Raw genomic sequence first — 17,126 nt, forward strand, 5'->3', positions numbered from 1 at the left:
TATTAGCATAGCAGTAATACTTACATGCAGATTTTGGGGAGTCAAAAGTTATGTGCAGATTTTCAAATGCATGGGGTTTTAGTGCCCCTAATCTCCATTTTGTCCAACGATCAACTGTATACCATCATGAATCTCATAGATATACCCTGATGTATCTAGGGCTATTGTGAAATATGGAACCGAACACATCCTCAATTTTGCCAGGCCATCATTCTTTTTTTTTTTTTTTAAAGATTTTATTAATTTGAGAGAGAGAATGAGAGTTAGAGAGCACGAGAGGGAAGAGGGTCAGAGGGTCAAAGGGAGAAGCAGACTCCCCGCTGAGCAGGGAGCCCGATGAGGGACTCGATCCCAGGACTCCAGGATCATGACCTGAGCCGAAGGCAGTCGCCAACCAACTGAGCCACCCAGGCGCCCGCAGGCCATCATTCTTTTGTATTCATATAGTGAGAATGGCTCCATTCCTTTCCTATGAAATAACAGATTTTGTGGTGAGTGATCAATTTTCGATTACCTCTGGGTGTGTGATTGCACTGTGGTTGGTGAGGATGATGTGAACTAAAGTTCTGAAAAAGTGGAACATTAGCAAGGGCCTCATAAAAAATACACACAACTCTATTGTTAGAATAACACACACTATTACACTATCAGAACTGTTGTGTGTGTGTGTGTGTGTGTGTGTGATTACTTTTCACTGGACATGTCCTATATCTTATATTAATCTGCTAGTAGTTCTACTTTTAATCATAATTATTTTTGGGGTGGTAATTTAAGCCAAGGAATGATTTTAAATGATGCAGTAATAAAAAATATTCTATTTCTGGTCTGCCAGTTGTGAATTCTGCACATGTAACTTTAAGAAGAGCACTCCCAGGGCTGCCTAAATGGCTCACTGTCATGCCTACTTGGATAGTGAAAAATTAGTGGAAGTGAAGCTTTCTGGATGTCTTGGGGAATGATAACCCAAAGTCATGTGTCATGGAAGTTATGTTGTTCTGTTTGTCATTCTATATGTGCTTAGAACAAGTTAGAAAAGCTACATCTTAGTTATTCTTGACAGCTGCATTTCACAATATATTTTTCATTTGTATCTAGTAGTAGGATTTGGGTTCAATCTGACTGGTAGTGATAGTCATCAAGCAAGTGGTTAAAAGAGGGGAGAGGAGGATTCTCTCCTCCTCAACTACCTCTGACACTTAGGGATGCTGAGAAAGTGTCAGTAATAAATCTCAGATATCACAAATCTGAAAATTAAAAAAAAAAGTTTTCTATTTTACTGACACATACTTCAATAAATATATATTACTAGCATTTTTTTAACTAGAAGAATGTTCTTTTTAAAGGAAATATTTGAACTGCTTTCTGAAATTTCACAGGATAGCGCTCTAGGAGTTTAAAAACACTGAGGCCCTGTTGTACCCAGGTGATAATATTTTTATTGTTATTGGGTCAATTTTACATCACAAATAACTACACATTTTATCTATGATCCTGTATTCGCATACGGGATTAAAAACATTTAGCACTTCAGACTTTTCGTAGTGATTTTTTTCCCCTCCCCTTTTTGGTTTACTATCTATTGCTCACTTCTGACCATGTCAGTTTCATCTTGGGGTGTGGCCTCTAGCTCCACCCCACCATCTGGCATCCATGGTCTCTTTCCTGTAATGAGTACTTCAAAAGAGACATTTACTAAATGAAGATTTCAGTTTCTGAGTTATTTTGGTTCTTGACTATCCTTTACACAATTACATACTTTTAGATCTGAACAAGGCCATTTTTTTTTCTATTCTCTCTTCTTAAACTAATTCTATTACCACAAATTTTCCCCAAATTCTAAGTAAGCAAGGAGAAAAAAAAAATCCATTCATTTTTTCTTTCATTCAGAAATGCATTAATTGAATATCTGTCAATGCCAAGGCACTTGTCTTGCTGAGGCAAATTATACTCAGAGAGTGAGATTGTCTTTGCCAATAATTTATTTAACACAGGCTCACTGTGGGAATTATAATTTATAATGGTAATATTTCACAAGCCAATAGCATATGGGATACTGTCTCTTAATAAGCCAATAAAGAAATAACATACTCCAAACCAATGATGGGTTAATTACACTATTGTTCCAGGTTAAGGGGAGATGAAGGAAATAAAATCCAAATTTAGTCGATGTATAACTGTCCAGAAGTTGGTTCTCAGAGGAATTGGCTTAGCTAACAAAGAGCTGACGTCCAGCTGCCAGGGTAAAGCAGAAGTCCCTTGTTGCTAGAGCGTGTTGCTGAGGAAATGAAGACATTGGCGTTGGTGGGCAAGATGATCTCCTTCACAGGGCCCCTGCATGGTTTTCACCACTCCTCCAAAGAGTTGCCTTGCCATGGCAGGAGCTAATGCCCGAGGTCTTTGTATATGTGCTGCCAAAGCGAGCACTGCCCAAGGTCTTTGGAGAGCTATTTAGATCAGCAAAGGTAACCCTTGCCCAAACTGACTACTCTTGGTTAAGTCCTCACAAATTCTTGGTATTTAACATTTAAATGGCCATTACACTGTAGGGGCTCTTCCCTGTGCTCTTATTGATAAGCCCCCAGAGGCATCAACGGATGAGCTACTGAGTGTTTATTGACAACAACAGATGTTGGTGACAACATTCTAACACAGTTTCCTCCATGTAAACAAATTCACCCTTCCTTCAAACAACTTCACTTAAGTCATAGACAAGTGGATTTGAAACCTAACAACCGATACACAACAGTACTGGATTTCAAGGCAACTTGATTATTAATCTTTCTACTTAATTCTGATTTTTTTTCAGTTAATGATGACTGACTTATTTAAACAGATTTGGTGTTACATGTAAATTTGAAATTGACATTATAATTAATCTGTTTCCTTAATTATTTGAGAATTTCTTTTATGTACAAAATATATGACTGGAAAATCTCCCTTAAGTGTGGCTCTTTATTAAGGAAGGTAATGCAGTCTGTTGGAGTTTTATTATGAAATTAGCCATTTTCCATTGATAGATTAAGAGATGCATGTTTGATTTAAACTCAAAATTGACAAGTACATTTTAAAGATAAATGAAACTAATGAAAATGAAGTTTCAGAGGATATAATCGTAGGTGGTAGTCACTAAAACATTCCAATTTTTTTTTAATTTTTTTAAAAAATATTTTATTTATTTATTTGAAAGAGAGAGAGAGAGAAAGAGCAGGAGCAGAGGGAGAAGCAGGCTCCCAGCTGAGCAGGGAGCCCGATGCGGGGGCGGGGCTCGATCCCAGGACCCTGGGATCATGACCTGAGCTGAAGGCAGATGCTTAACCGACTGAGCCACCCATATGTCTCAAAATTCCAATTTTTAAATCGAGATGTGAAGATTATGATTTGGAGAGCACACATTTGAGGTGCTAAGAACTGGAACCTCCTGCGTGTTTCTGTATTATTCACAGGAGTGGCTGTTTCTTAGAAATGGTGGACCAGAGAAAGTGGAGAACAGGCCTGGTCATCAGACTGAAGCAAACGGTATAATTTGGCATAAGCATTACTGAAGCATGAAGAGGCCCAGAGGACCTGCTTTTTCACTATTGAGCCCACAGGGAGTAGGGAGCACAGAGCCAGGTCGGGGGGGGGGGGGGGATTAAATGCAAACCTGGGATTTTAGCTCCCACCCCTGACTCTCTAGAGGGTGACTCTGAGGCAAAATATTGATCATTTGCTTCACTGTGGCACACAGATAGATATAAGGCTGTATGCCAGATTTATCATTTTTAAACCAGTCACCCTTTATATGCAAAATGTGGTAACATGGTAATATCCTTAAATTGCCACTTAGACTTACATTATTCGATATCTGGGACATAAATTTGCCGTTTCATCAAGACCTTTAAAAGAAGAGAAAGCCTATTCATTTAAAAAATTTATTCTGATGCCTGTAGGTGTTTTAACCACAGGGATCGGGACCATGGGTGGGCATGTGGGCATAGAAAATGTGTGGGCATCTAGAGCTGAATGATGAATTTGAAAGGAAAGAATTGTGTGTGGGCATAGATTGATTTTTCATATCAACTTCTAAGTTTAATTGAAGACAAAGAAGGTTTGCTATTTTTAATACAGAGATTTCTGAAGTTTACATTTATTAAAGAATTTCTAATGAAATAGTTTAGTTCCAATATAGGTAAGGTCCTTCCTTATATTTCATGTCTTAGGCCACTGACTTGAGGATTTCTGAATGGTAAAGTATGTCTTGGGTTAAATAAAGTTTTATAATCCCTAGATACTTTTCATTTCTCAGGGAAAATTATCGTGTTCAAAGGGACCTGCTCACATGGGAAATAAATTCAAATTGTCTTAAAGTATCTGTTTGTTTCTTGATTTTAATCTCCTCCTGTGACATATTTCTCTTGAGAAAAAGAAAATGTTCAAGGCAAAAACAATCAAACAAAAATAAATAAAAACCCCTCTGCTTAAATTTATCTCTGAGTACAATTTTATTCATTACTGTAAGTTTGCTATTCTAGAGATTACTGTAAATACCACTTGCTAAAAATATTGCTGTAGTCACTTCATCTAGTACTGAGAATGGATACATATAGTTGTGGTACCTGCTAGTACCACATGGAGGTCACCCAGAATGTGTTTTAAGTTGTGTTTGACATGTGATATCCTTAAACTGTTCTCTTAACATGTGCCAACGTAAGTATCTTAGCCCTGGTGCAGGCAGTGTCCATGTGAATATGACTGATTATGTATTTTTTTAATTAAAAAAATTATAGAGTACACTCTTCCAAAATGACACATCATCAATTATATATTTTAAAATTTTTAAATATTTAATTTACTTAATATTTAAACTAAAATATTTAATATTTAATTAAAATTCTTAGTTTAATCTGAACATTCAATATCATATGTTAAAAATCAGTAAATATAATTTTGCTTTAATCGTGTATATGTATAAAATAATTTGTCATTGGTGTGGCCACCACGGTAAACACTGGACTTGGGCATATAACTTTTTTATTTTAACGACAAAAAAATCAGATTTTATTTAAGCTTGGCAGTAATACCGAAATGTTTTGAAATTCTTAAAATATAACTTTTGTCAAATCATTTTTCATGTTGAATCATTATTACATAATTTATTATGTAAGCCAATTGCAACTTTTCTAGTAATTAAATGAACTAACCAAAATAACAAAACTTCAAAGGAGTTTTGTGATAGAACTACCCAATCTTACATGTGGACGGGGTTGTGGACTGTCACCCATCTCTGTGTCCTTGAGTCTTTAGACTTAAGAATGCAGAGTAGCCAGAGAATAAGAATAGCTGTCAATAGAAGGCATAAGGAGTAGCTATGTATCAATAAGCCTATTTAAATGAAAAGTATTTTGAAATTCAGATAATAAAGGAATCTCTGATTATACTGTTGAGATACTCATTTTCACTAATTATTAAATCCCTTGTAGTTAGAACAATAATTCCTTTAATTAATTAGTGTCTGATCTTTATTAAAGAATTGCTTGTAGCACATTTCAGATTTAGGTTCAAAAGTACTGTGTATAATAAAAATTCTGTAAGCCAGAGGAAGAAAAAGATCCCTTATTTTAATAAACACTTCGAGTATCATACTGCCCTTTTATTAACAGTTTAGGGAAGTTACATAAAATACCATTGTGCTATATTTGCATGTAAACATTGAGGAAAACCAAATGAAGTATTCAGTTTGCTAGTGAAATGATTAGTACACATACTGTGTTTAAAACGGAATACATTTTAAAGCTCAGGATCTGAGTGGTAGTATTCAGAGGAGGTGGGTAAGAAGGTCTTTGCTCTAAGGTGGAGGAGCTCATCATAGCTGTAGGAAAAAACACGAGTAAATTAATAAATTGGGGCTTTAGTTATAGATTTACTGTGAATTTTTGTTTGTTTGTTTGTTTTAGCTTAAGTGGGGCCGGATGTTTCTGTTTACCAGAGTAATATTCATCCACACTTGAGATAAGCAAGCATATTTTAATTTGACAGACATTAATGTCTGTAATGAAAGCCAGAGACTTTCAAACAAACAAGTGATGAATGTCTACAGGAGTAGCATAAGTAGGGCCCTAGTGAATAAGTTCCTATGGTGTTTCTTAGAGGCTAGCTGTGGTTAATTTTTAAGCTGTCGCTCCTAGACAACATGGTTTGTATATCTTTGCATATAGACATGATGTGCATGGATAAACATGTATCCCCATACTGACAGAATTTTTTTTAAACCCAGAAGGATGTAAGTCAAACCTAATGGCTCAATATTAGAACCCAAGCAAAATTTAGTGAAAAGTCACCAGTACTTCCTTTTACATAATTCTTCACTGTTTATTCAGAAGCAGGATCAGATTTCAGGGTAATTTTATTTACTGAGAAAGGAGTTACATTTGTGTATTTTAGCTGGCATATTATATTTTAAAATTAGCGTATTCTATTTTTCATTACTTACCTTAAAGACAGAACCTTGTCTTCTGGAGTCACCTAAACAAATGAGATATTTATTATATACTTTAGATGGAAGAAAGCTGTGTTTGTATCTAAGAGTTTATAGGAACCCAGACATGGCCTTAAAGTAGATAAAGACACTTTTTTCCCCTTTACTAATTACATCATCTCTCCTTTTCTTTGATTAATGCTTTTCCAGGTATCTCAAGCAAAAACTAATATATATATATATATATGTATACCCGTGATACCATATCACATGGCAATCTCTTCAGCGTCTGGATCTGCTAATATTTGTTTTCTCTTGCCCACTTCTCTGTGGTCCTTCTCATGGCCTGACATTGAATACAGTGCATAGTAGGTGCTTACTAGATGTTTGATAATTGATTGGTTGATTGATATGGTTTGATGAGAATAATAGTTTGTGACATATACAAAGGTCCACAAGGGAAAAATGGAGTGCCAGCTTATGGAGGTCACCCAGAATGTGTTTTAAGTTGTGTTTGACATGTGATATCCTTAAATTGTTCTCTTAACATGTGCCAATGTAAGTATCTTAGCCCCGGTACAGGCAGTGTCCATGTGAAATATGGGACAGGAACTGTTTCTGTGCACATTCTGATGACAGAGAGGGATGGAATAAACATGTCTGGACTTGCAAAGACTTCACATCTGCTACAGTTGATTGACATTGTGGAACATGTTTGGGGGGTGGGAGTTAAACTGCCTGTGTTTTATATGTCTTTACTTATGATATAGATCCGTGAATCTCAGTCTGGACCTCACAGCAGTTTACCCTGGGTTCCTTTAAAACCATGCCTAGACAAGTTAAATCAGAATTCCTAGAGGTTGCACCTCAGCGTCATTTATTTTTAAAAGTGGTTCCAAATGTGCAGTCAGTGTTGAGACAGTTTGAGGTATTGGAGGAGCTAAAGTTGAAAAACAAGAAAGATTACAGAATACACTCTCAACTCCCCCTATTCTCATTTCCTCCTTGAGAAGAATGCATCCTGGTCCATAATAATCTAGGACAAACCATTTATGCAATTTTAAATGTTCTAGTATCCATATTAAAAAATAAGGAAGGATAGGTGAAATTAATTTTAATAAATCTCATTTAGCCCAGTATACCCTAAATCTTATTTCAACATGTGAGCAACATAAAAATATTAATGAGATATTGTACATTTCCTGTTTTTTCTTGTATCAAGTGTTATAAATCCATTGCACATTGTAGGCTTGCAGCCCATCTCAGTTTGGACCGGGTGCTTTCAAGCATTCAGCAGCCATATGTTGCTAGTCAATTGGACAGAGCAGGCTCAGAGGGTAAAGTGCTGGAATACAAACCAAGTCGACCTAAAATTTAGTGTTGGTTTTGCCAATGACTAATCCTGTGACCCTGGGCAATTCACTTATCCTCTCTCTGGACTTCAGTTTCCTCTTATTTGATGTGAGGGTGTCAGGAATCAATCTAAATGGAGAGAATTCTAATTTTCTTCTAAAGAACACCAGGATTTGGTGAGCATGCCCCAAGAGTCATCATGGGAAGAAGAGAGGCTGACAGTGAGCTGCGTTGAATTCTTTTTCCTTTGGATATACTTGAGGTGCCGTTTTTTGTTTTTTTTTTAAGTAAAAAAAAACAAAGTTTTGAAAAAATCTCTAGGCTAAATGTTTTCTTTATCCGTGATTCTTTCTTGGAAGGAAAGAGGTCAGGTCGCAGTTACGCTGCTCTTCTTCCAGTGAAGAAGGTATCAACGTGACAGGGACTCTTGGATATTTCCCATCGAATAGTAGGAGTCCCTTTAATAGTGGCTAAGGTGGCTCAGATTTGAGGAACAGAAATCTCAGATACCTAGATCTACCCCAGAGTGAGAGCAGATCACTCAGGCTACCGGGGCACATAGTGGTCATCTAAAACTGATGCAACCCAAATCTCAGGAGGAGACCCCTGACTCTTTCAGAGGTGTGGTCCCCATTGTCAGCCAGAACCTAGGGCTTGAATTACGCTGGCATCCCAGCTTTTCTGCCTTGGAATGTCTTTCTCTCTGATGAATGAATAATTGACAACAACTTCAGTAATCATTACGTAGATGCCAATATTGGATACACATGATTTTGGTTCCCAGACTAGTAACCTTTCTCTAGATCAGGTAGGTGAACTCTCTGGTGGCATCAACAAATAGGAAATAAAAATACAAGATCATATCCTGTTCATTGGAATTCAGTCGCTGTCAGATTTGCAGTCAATGACACGGGAACTCGATCCTGGTCCGGTGTATTGTTTGCCTTTACAGCTGTCAGTGTGCTTAATGTTTGGAATCAGTTGAGGATGTGTATATCCCAAATTTTAGCTGCTTTGCTGTTATATTTGAGGAAAAAAGATTGAGTGGCAGTTGTGAAGTGGAGAAAGCTGAGAGGGTTTCTATCTACTTTTAGGATACTTCTAAGAAGACTATTATAACACCGTATTCCATACTTAATAGGCGGTTACAAGAAAATTGGTTTGGGAAGAGTCAGCCAGATATCAACAGATATTTCTAAATTTTATTGGCATGCACAAACTCAACTCCTTCAGTCCTGACCTGCTCAGGTAGCAATGAAAGCAACTTGTAATACTCAAAGCAATGGAGGGGAGGGAAAATCCAATTTTATTATATCAAGTGTAGCCATTTTTACGAGTTAATGAAAGAAATGTTTTCTATGCACATTGGATTCTTCGGTCTAAGTAGTTTTTGCTCGGTATTTGGCACACGTCTGCATGTAGGATGCTAGGTGAACAGAGAAAGCAAATAAATGTGACCTTTGTAAGGCTGGTATTTTCTTTATGAAGCCAAACGGTGCACAGATACACAAATATTAGCCCACCCTTATTTTTGTCCCAGAAAACTCCTCTCTGGCTTACAGCATCTCTGCATTCCAACTTCGGCATCATCGCTGCACATCTTGGTTCCCTGGGGGCCTTACCATCTGCTTAACCGGTAAAGGGCCCCATGTCATCAGTGTCCCTATCAGCCGGCTGGAAACAGAGCCCTCTGGTTGGCCTTTTTCCTGTCTTTTTCGCTCCTGTTTATTTGGAACAAACTCCTCTGTGTCAGAGCAGGTGGCTTCACCTTTGCCAGTTACCTAGGATTAGCAATTACTGGAAGGTAAAAGATGGGCATCGAAGAGGGAGCATCTGTTACTGCAGCGATCTTGGCGTTGGAGAGAGCCTAGGGACTTGGACAAAGTCTCATTCATGCAGGTGATGCCTCTCAGGGTGCTCTCCTTTTGCCTCTCACCTTCTTCAGTGCTTTGGCTCTTTCAAGTTTAACCTTTGATCTTGCTTAAGTTTAATAAGGCCAGCTAGTGCACAGGTGGCAGAGACCCACTGCCTTTATATGCCTGACAGTAAACCAGCCTCCTACCCTTCTGTGCTCCTGTGATTTTTGCCTGACAGTTTTGCAGAGTCACTTAAACTCTTATTTTAGGAAATCACTGAAAAGAAAAAAAAAAAAAATCGGCTCTTTGCCTTACCCCGTGTCCTTTTGAAGTTTCTTCCTTTCCATTCCCCATCCTATGTCTGGGGGGGATTTTGAGGAGTGACCAGGTAAGGTATTTTCTAATTTCAAACCATACATAAAGACCTACGTTAAAAAAAAAAAAAATGTGGCCATTGAAATGTGGCCATGTTTTCTTCACAAGAATATCTGTTAGGTAAGAAAAAGCAGGGAAGGCAAAGAAACAAAATGAACAAAATTACCCCCAAATGCCTGAAGTATAACGACCTAAATTCCTCTTTTTTTCTCCTCCGTGTTTAATTCTTGCCTTTGCTCTTATTGTACACTATGCTTTGGCATTATGCATTTTATGTTTTAATTTACATTGTGGTTTTGTATTATAGATCTATTCTACTGTGAGCTGTCCCAAATAATTTTTGAAAATAAATGTGGTCCTGGGCGCCTGGGTGGCTCAGTTGATTAAGCGACTGCCTTCAGCTCAGGTCATGATCCCGGAGTCCCAGGATCGAGCCCCACATTGAGCTCCCTGCTCAGCAGGGAGTCTGCTTCTCCCTCTGACCCTCCCCCCTCTCATGCTCTCTCTCTCATTCTCTCTCTCAAATAAATAGATAAAATCTTTTAAAAAAAAGAAAATAAACGTGGTCTTCATAAGAAACGCTTCTCGATGTTTGTTAGAATTGCAGTTCTAAAAAGTGATTTCCTCCTGACCTCACAATTATTAAGCACTGTCTTAAGTCCCTTTTGAGAAGCAGTATAATGTAGTTGATCGAACTGCTGGAGTTTGGGTCTACATATAAATCTCTAGGTGATTGTCTTGGGCAAAGTGCTTAATATTTTTAAGCCTCAAGTTTCTCCCCCACAGAAATGCTGTGAGGACTAAGAACACTGATATGTAAACACATGTACATATGTCTTACTCATCTTACAGCTTTCCTATTGTGTCTGACTTTATTACCCAAGCAATACTTGGCATAAAAGAAACACTCTATAAATGTTAGCTCCGGATATTACGACGTACTTTAGTTATTATAACAGTGCTCAGATAGATGTAATCCTCAATCTACAGGTGAGGCAACCGAAGCCAAAGGAGGTTATTTCCCTTGCCCGAGGTCATAAAACTGGTGAGTGTACAAAGCCAAGGCTTGTACCCAGGTTCATCTGACCACAAAAGCCTCATGCTTAGCCACTGAGTGTACTTCTGCCACTTCATTTTGGCCACATAGAGAATCAAGTTGCATCCCTTAGTATAGGATCACTTCCTGATTTTTCTTTTCTTTTAAGTACTTATAACTTCTCTTGGATAGCAAACCTATGCTATTAGATTGCACAAAATTTCTTGCTATAGCTCTCCCATAAATCTTGCTCCTTTGAGAGACACTTTCAGGAAGTTAGGGGGCTAGGTTTATTCCTGAATATCAAGTGTTCTTCCTAAGAGAGGAACCATCATATGGAGACGTTCTTATGCATATGGCATAATGCACATGGCAGCTGAAAGTTTCATGAAACTGTGTTTATGGTTCTTCTAGATATTTCTAATAGATCTGAGTTGTTTTTAGTAATGACTCCTCATGTAAAATACACAAACAATGACTCATCCTCACTGAAGGGGCTTATTGACCATTTATCAGAAATTTAACCTTTATGATACCATCTCTAACCATGGACCTTTGGATGTCCTGGCACATTGTAGAAGTTTAGTGAATATCCTTCAGCTGAATGAGTGAATGAATGTATTCGCAGATGTAAAGAATGACAGTAGCTACAGGAGAGGTTTTTACTGTTAAGTTATGGGGGTGTGGGTGAAAGAGAGAATGGTTGGTTCTGGGTCTGAGCAGTAAGTTGCATTTGTTATTATATCATATTCCTAAATACGTGCATCTCCTCCCTGACACCATATTGTCCTTCACTGTTCAAGATATTCCTTTGTTACCTGTGCACACGAATTCTGATTTCCTGTTTAATATTCAGTGCATTTTTGCCTTTTTGCTCTCAGATTTCTGCTCTCTCCTTATAGTGAGTCAGTTTACTCAGAGATGTGACTTTAATTGGAGGGGCAAATCTGGTCTGGCAGACCTTTCTCAGTAGAGACACATCTTCTCCCGAGTGAGTTATGGTTGGATATATAGAAACTATTTTCTTTTGTCAAATTGAATATTGCCTAACAGAAACATCTCTCTCTCTTTTTTCTTTATTAACTTAATCAGGATCTTCTAGATGCAAGAGATAGGTACTGGGTGAATAAGAAATGTAAATTTCCTTTTAGCAAGCACATTACATCCAGAATCAAAGAAAGAAGGCAGCCTTTAATTCTTGACAGCCCTTGATTTTGTTTTAATGTGGGAACTTTTAAAATACTCCAATAGGTGGGGAGAGAGAGATATTTGGCAGTTATTATTGAATTTTTGTTGGATTTGGTTAATGTAATAATTTGACTTTTTCTTTTTCAGCTGTCCCATTTCCTCCAAGTCACCGGCTTACAGCAAAAGAAGTGTTTGATAATGATGGGAAACCTCGTGTGGATATCTTAAAGGCACATCTCATGAAGGAGGGCAGGCTGGAAGAGAGCGTCGCATTGAGAATAATAACAGAGGGGGCTTCAATTCTTCGACAGGAAAAAAATTTGCTGGATATTGATGCACCAGTCACAGGTAAGACCTGAGGATGGACACTGCCCACTTGTAGCCACACTTTGTTCTTAACATCAAATCACAAAATCCTAGATACCAATGAGTCTTCACATACCTTTTTCATCTTACTCTTTAACTGTCCAATTTGTACACAAAGGACTAAAGCTATGATACATATATAACTATTTTTTATTTCATGTATTGAATATCTGTAAGATGGTGATGCTCTAAAAAGTGTTGTACAATTCAGAGGTGATGAAGATATTCTGAAGTAATACTTTGGAGGTGATCTTGTTTGTTGGTGGAAACACTAACTGGCACAGAGGACACAAAATATTTGTTGGGACAAGTTGGACAAGGTGCACCGAGAGTTCCACAGTGGTTGAGTAAGTGACTGAGTTAAAGCGGTGGTTCTCAAAATGTTGTTCCCAGCCTAGCGTTATCATCTCATCCCTTGGAAACTTGTTAAAATGTCAATTCTTCGGCCCCGCCGCTAATGACTGAATCATGTTCTCTGGGGTGAGGCCATTTCTGTTATCATTAAGTCCTCTAGGAGTTTCCAAAGCACATTCAAGTTTGAGAACCACTAAAGTTTGGGGAGAGGCCAAATTTCATGCCTTCCTATAGTATTTTGTGCCTAGAAAATATCTTCACTTTGAGTTTTTTGCTTTGTTACCTCTTGCGGGCAGATACATATTTTTGTGTAAGTATAACTTCTCTTAGTCCATCAAAATTAAAATTTGTCCGAAAAAAATGTTGTATGGTGTAGAGGGTCAAATATTAGAGGCTTTTGATCTATCCTTTGTAGAGTTTGCTAAACTTCTAAGTTTTCACCTTTTTGAGAAGCTAAAAAACATTTGTTTTTGGGTGGCCCAGATGGTTAAGCGTCTGCCTTTGGCTCAGGTCATGATCCCAGGGTCCTGAGATCAAGTTCCATATCGGGCTCCCTGCTAGGCAGGGAGCCTCCTTCTCCCTCTGCCTCTCTCTCTCTCTCTGACTCTCATGAATAAATAAAACATTTTAACAAAAACAAAAACATTTGTTTTCTCCTTAATTATTATCATTCTGGCAAAGGAAAAAAATTAGACACAGAATATTATCCTTTTCAAAATAAAGGGGATGCTTAACGACTGAGCCACCCAGGTGCCATTTAAAAATATTTCACATATACTACTGATTGCTTCTTTCTTCCAAATCTTTATTCCTTACATGATTGGCCTTCAAAGATATATTTGAGTGTTACTGTTAAGAGAAAAATAAGCTCTCTAGAATACCAGACCAGACCTTCCTTGGTCAAAATGTCCCTAATGGTTCTTATTCCAAAGAAATTGACATTCTTAATGTTTTATTTTTGGTTGGCAATGCAATTTTTCTTGCTTGTAATTCAAAAAATGTAATGAATGTGTTTGGGGCCAGGCAGCAGGAGAAATTAGCTCCAGTGGTGGTAACTCAGTTTTGGCCAGTAGTGAGTAAATCAGGCCATGGATTCACTCTGTGTGTATCACTGTGAATCCCATTTTCCATGTGTTAAAATGGAGTCATACCTTATTATCTCCAACTCATAGACACTGTGAAAAAATAAAGACAAAACAAATATGAACATGCTTTACTTTCTCAGATACTAAAATACTAAATTTGTTTAGTATCTAAATACTAGTTTGGAAGCCACCAGCAAAAAATAAAACAAAAAACCAAACCAAATAAAAAAACTACTTCAAAAATTGGCCATAAATTCCACTTATAAATTAATGATAAAATATTAGATTTAAATGACATCTTCATCATTAAGCTTATTTGTTTTTGTTGAGAATGAATGGCTTGATATTTTGAGTTTATTTTTTATTTCACATAACATGTGAGTTGCAATGAAGAATTCATGTTAAGTTCACTAATGAGCCCCGTAAGTGGTAATGGAGGTGATAATTTTAACTTAAAGAAACATGTAAAATAGGTAGTTAGGGCAATGTATTTTCCGGGATGCAGTCAGCTCTTCTGTTTGGTTAGACTCTATCCTGAAAGGATACGTAGAGAAGATTCTGGAAGAGTCAGATTTAGGATGTTTTATCCCAGAAACCTTCTGGAGTCCATGGACTAATTGCACCCATGTTCAATACAGATCACACTGGGTTCTTTCTGGTGAGATACTAGCTGACAATTTGGCAGAGTTTGGGACACAGCTGTGAAGAGACTTTGGAAATCAGGACTCAATCATGTATGGCATTCCCAGGGGAGAAAAACCCCAAAGCCTTTTAGATAGTGACAGAAGCAGCTATGGAGACGTCACAGAATATGTAGCACTAGTGAAATATAATCCAGTCAGGAAAAACTTTTTTCTAGAGGAGTGTTTATATTTCATAACAAAGGCAGGATCCCAAGGAACCTCTAATAGATTCCATTGTAGTGATCTCTTTTCCTCTTTTCTGGAAACGTAAGGATATGGAATCATAGTGACAAAAGGGATAGAAAAAAATTATTTTACCATTTGGGTAAAGGGAAAAAGAAAAAACTTTTTGCATATAATTCACCAGAAAGCTAAATTTATAGCTTCATATCCCAGCCCACTAGTTTCTGAGCAAAAGCTGAAACCTGCAGAAATGCAAAATGAAAGCAGGATTCATTGATCAGAGAATATTGCAATCCCTTTTATTTCAAGATACTTCTTATAAGAATCTGAACAATGTGTATTTTTAAATTTTTGTTTGTTTGTTTGTTTTGAGAGAGAGAGAAAAGAGAGAGAGACAGGAGGGGCAGAGAGGGAGGGAGAGGGAGAGAGAATCCCAAGCAGACTCCCTGCTGAGAGCCAAAATGAAGAGTAGGGTGCTTAACCAACTGAGCCACCCAGATGCCCCAATCTATTTTTAAATTTAGAATATCTGTGTATTCTATATTTATAGATAGAATATTTTATTTTTATTTTATTTATTTTATTTTATTACTGGTGCTAGGCTATGCAATAAAAGACATAGTTTACAGTTAAAAATCTTCAGGATAGAGTATTCTTTATGTAATTCAGAACTCCACACTTAGGAAAGATAGAAAATTTAATTCAATGGAGAAGGAAGAAGAGGAAGAAGAAGGTAGTAGAAGAGGAAGGGGAGAAGGAAAATAATATGGAGATATTATTTTATATAATATACAAATGATATATATATATCTATATATAATATACAAATAAAAATAAGAGGTATAATATACAAATGAGAACCTGTAAAAAAGGTGAAGAGGAAAGAAGCAAGGACTTTTGATGTAGTGGGAAAAACCTCAACCCTGACAACATGGTGGTATTCACGTGGTATTAGAAATAATCTCTCACCTGCATATGTGAGATTCCTGAAAACGGTGAGGTGAGTGAGTCCTGGTAGAAACTGACCAGTAGCTTCTTATGTGGAATTCACCTTTAAGTGGAGTAGATCTGTAAACTCTCAAAATGAAACAAATGGCAAGTATTTTGTAACAAAAGCCCTCCCCCACTTTCCCTCTAGTCCTCCCCACTCCTAGTTTTTAATTCATAAAACTGTTTCACTCACAAACGGTTAGAAAAAAGTCATGCTAACATCTGTGCCATCGTTTGCTCCCATTTTGAGAAAAACCTAGAAATTAGTATTCTAGTTACTGGAAAACTGGACATTATTTCATTCCTTGAGCGAGTCTTTCATGTTTAAATGAACCAAGCTTCCCAAATCACCTTCCCTCACTTGAAGTGTTCATAAAGTAGTGAAAGGTTTATAGTTATTTAGGATTTTCTTTTCCCTTCAAATTCTGTACATTTTATTTGGGGGAAGAAGAACCGGGAAGCTGCCTAGTTCCAACCTGGCCTTTGCATGTGTCCCTCTGGAGGATAAAGCACTGTGTACCTTGCCATCCGGGAGGTAGATTTAGATAAACCAGTAACCTTCTCCGTGGGAGTAGAGGTGCCAATTAGTCAGGGGGTTGCAATCAAGACAAAGGAGGTGTGAGGCATGTTTTGCTCTTTTCTCTAAACTAACTTGCCTGATTAGAATGGTAGCTGTTTCAGAGATTTAATGTGAAGAATGTGTTTCTGTGTTGGAGGCATTTTGTCGAGGAATGTGTTTTCCTTCTTTGATTCTTTCATGAAAATTCAGTTAAATTTATCTTTGTTTACTTGTAACATACAAATGGAACATTAACACGTGTATCCAAATGTCAGTGTGGCCACTTGCTCTGGACTGAATGTTCATGCCCCCCCACCCCAGTATTCAGATGCTGATATACTAATCCCCAATATGATGGCATTTGGAGGTGGGCCTTGGGGAAGTAATTAGGTTTAAATGAGGTCATGAGGGTGGAGTCCCCATGATGGGATTAGTGCATGTGTGAGATGAGACTTCTCTCTCTCTCCTCCACCTGAGGATACAGTAAGATGGTCTCTACAAACCAGAATAGGGTCCTCATCGAACACTAAATATATGCCAGCATCTTGATCTTGGACTTTCCAGCCTCCAGAACTGTGAGAAATGTTTGTTGTTAAAGATACCCTGTCTGCAGTGTTCTGTTCAAGTAGCCTGAACTAAGATAC

At 37.5% G+C, this 17,126-nt stretch overlaps 1 protein-coding gene across 3 annotated transcripts in view; it reads left to right on the forward strand.

Moving 5' to 3' along the window:
- The window catches only part of PPP3CA (protein phosphatase 3 catalytic subunit alpha), a 311,266-nt gene that overhangs the window by 138,053 nt on the left and 156,087 nt on the right, over positions 1–17,126 (forward strand). For all 3 annotated transcript variants that reach the window (XM_088021096.1, XM_088021094.1, XM_088021095.1), the window contains one exon: positions 12,410–12,610. In XM_088021096.1, coding sequence (XP_087877222.1) covers positions 12,502–12,610 — 109 coding nt within the window. In that variant the 5' untranslated portion in view covers positions 12,410–12,501. The remainder of the gene's footprint in view (positions 1–12,409; positions 12,611–17,126) is intronic.

The sequence above is a fragment of the Eumetopias jubatus genome, unplaced genomic scaffold (assembly GCF_037043125.1).
Source record: "Eumetopias jubatus isolate StellerSeaLion01/CBP00866 unplaced genomic scaffold, mEumJub1_p1.0 scaffold_2, whole genome shotgun sequence".
NCBI classification, from domain to species: domain Eukaryota; kingdom Metazoa; phylum Chordata; class Mammalia; order Carnivora; family Otariidae; genus Eumetopias; species Eumetopias jubatus.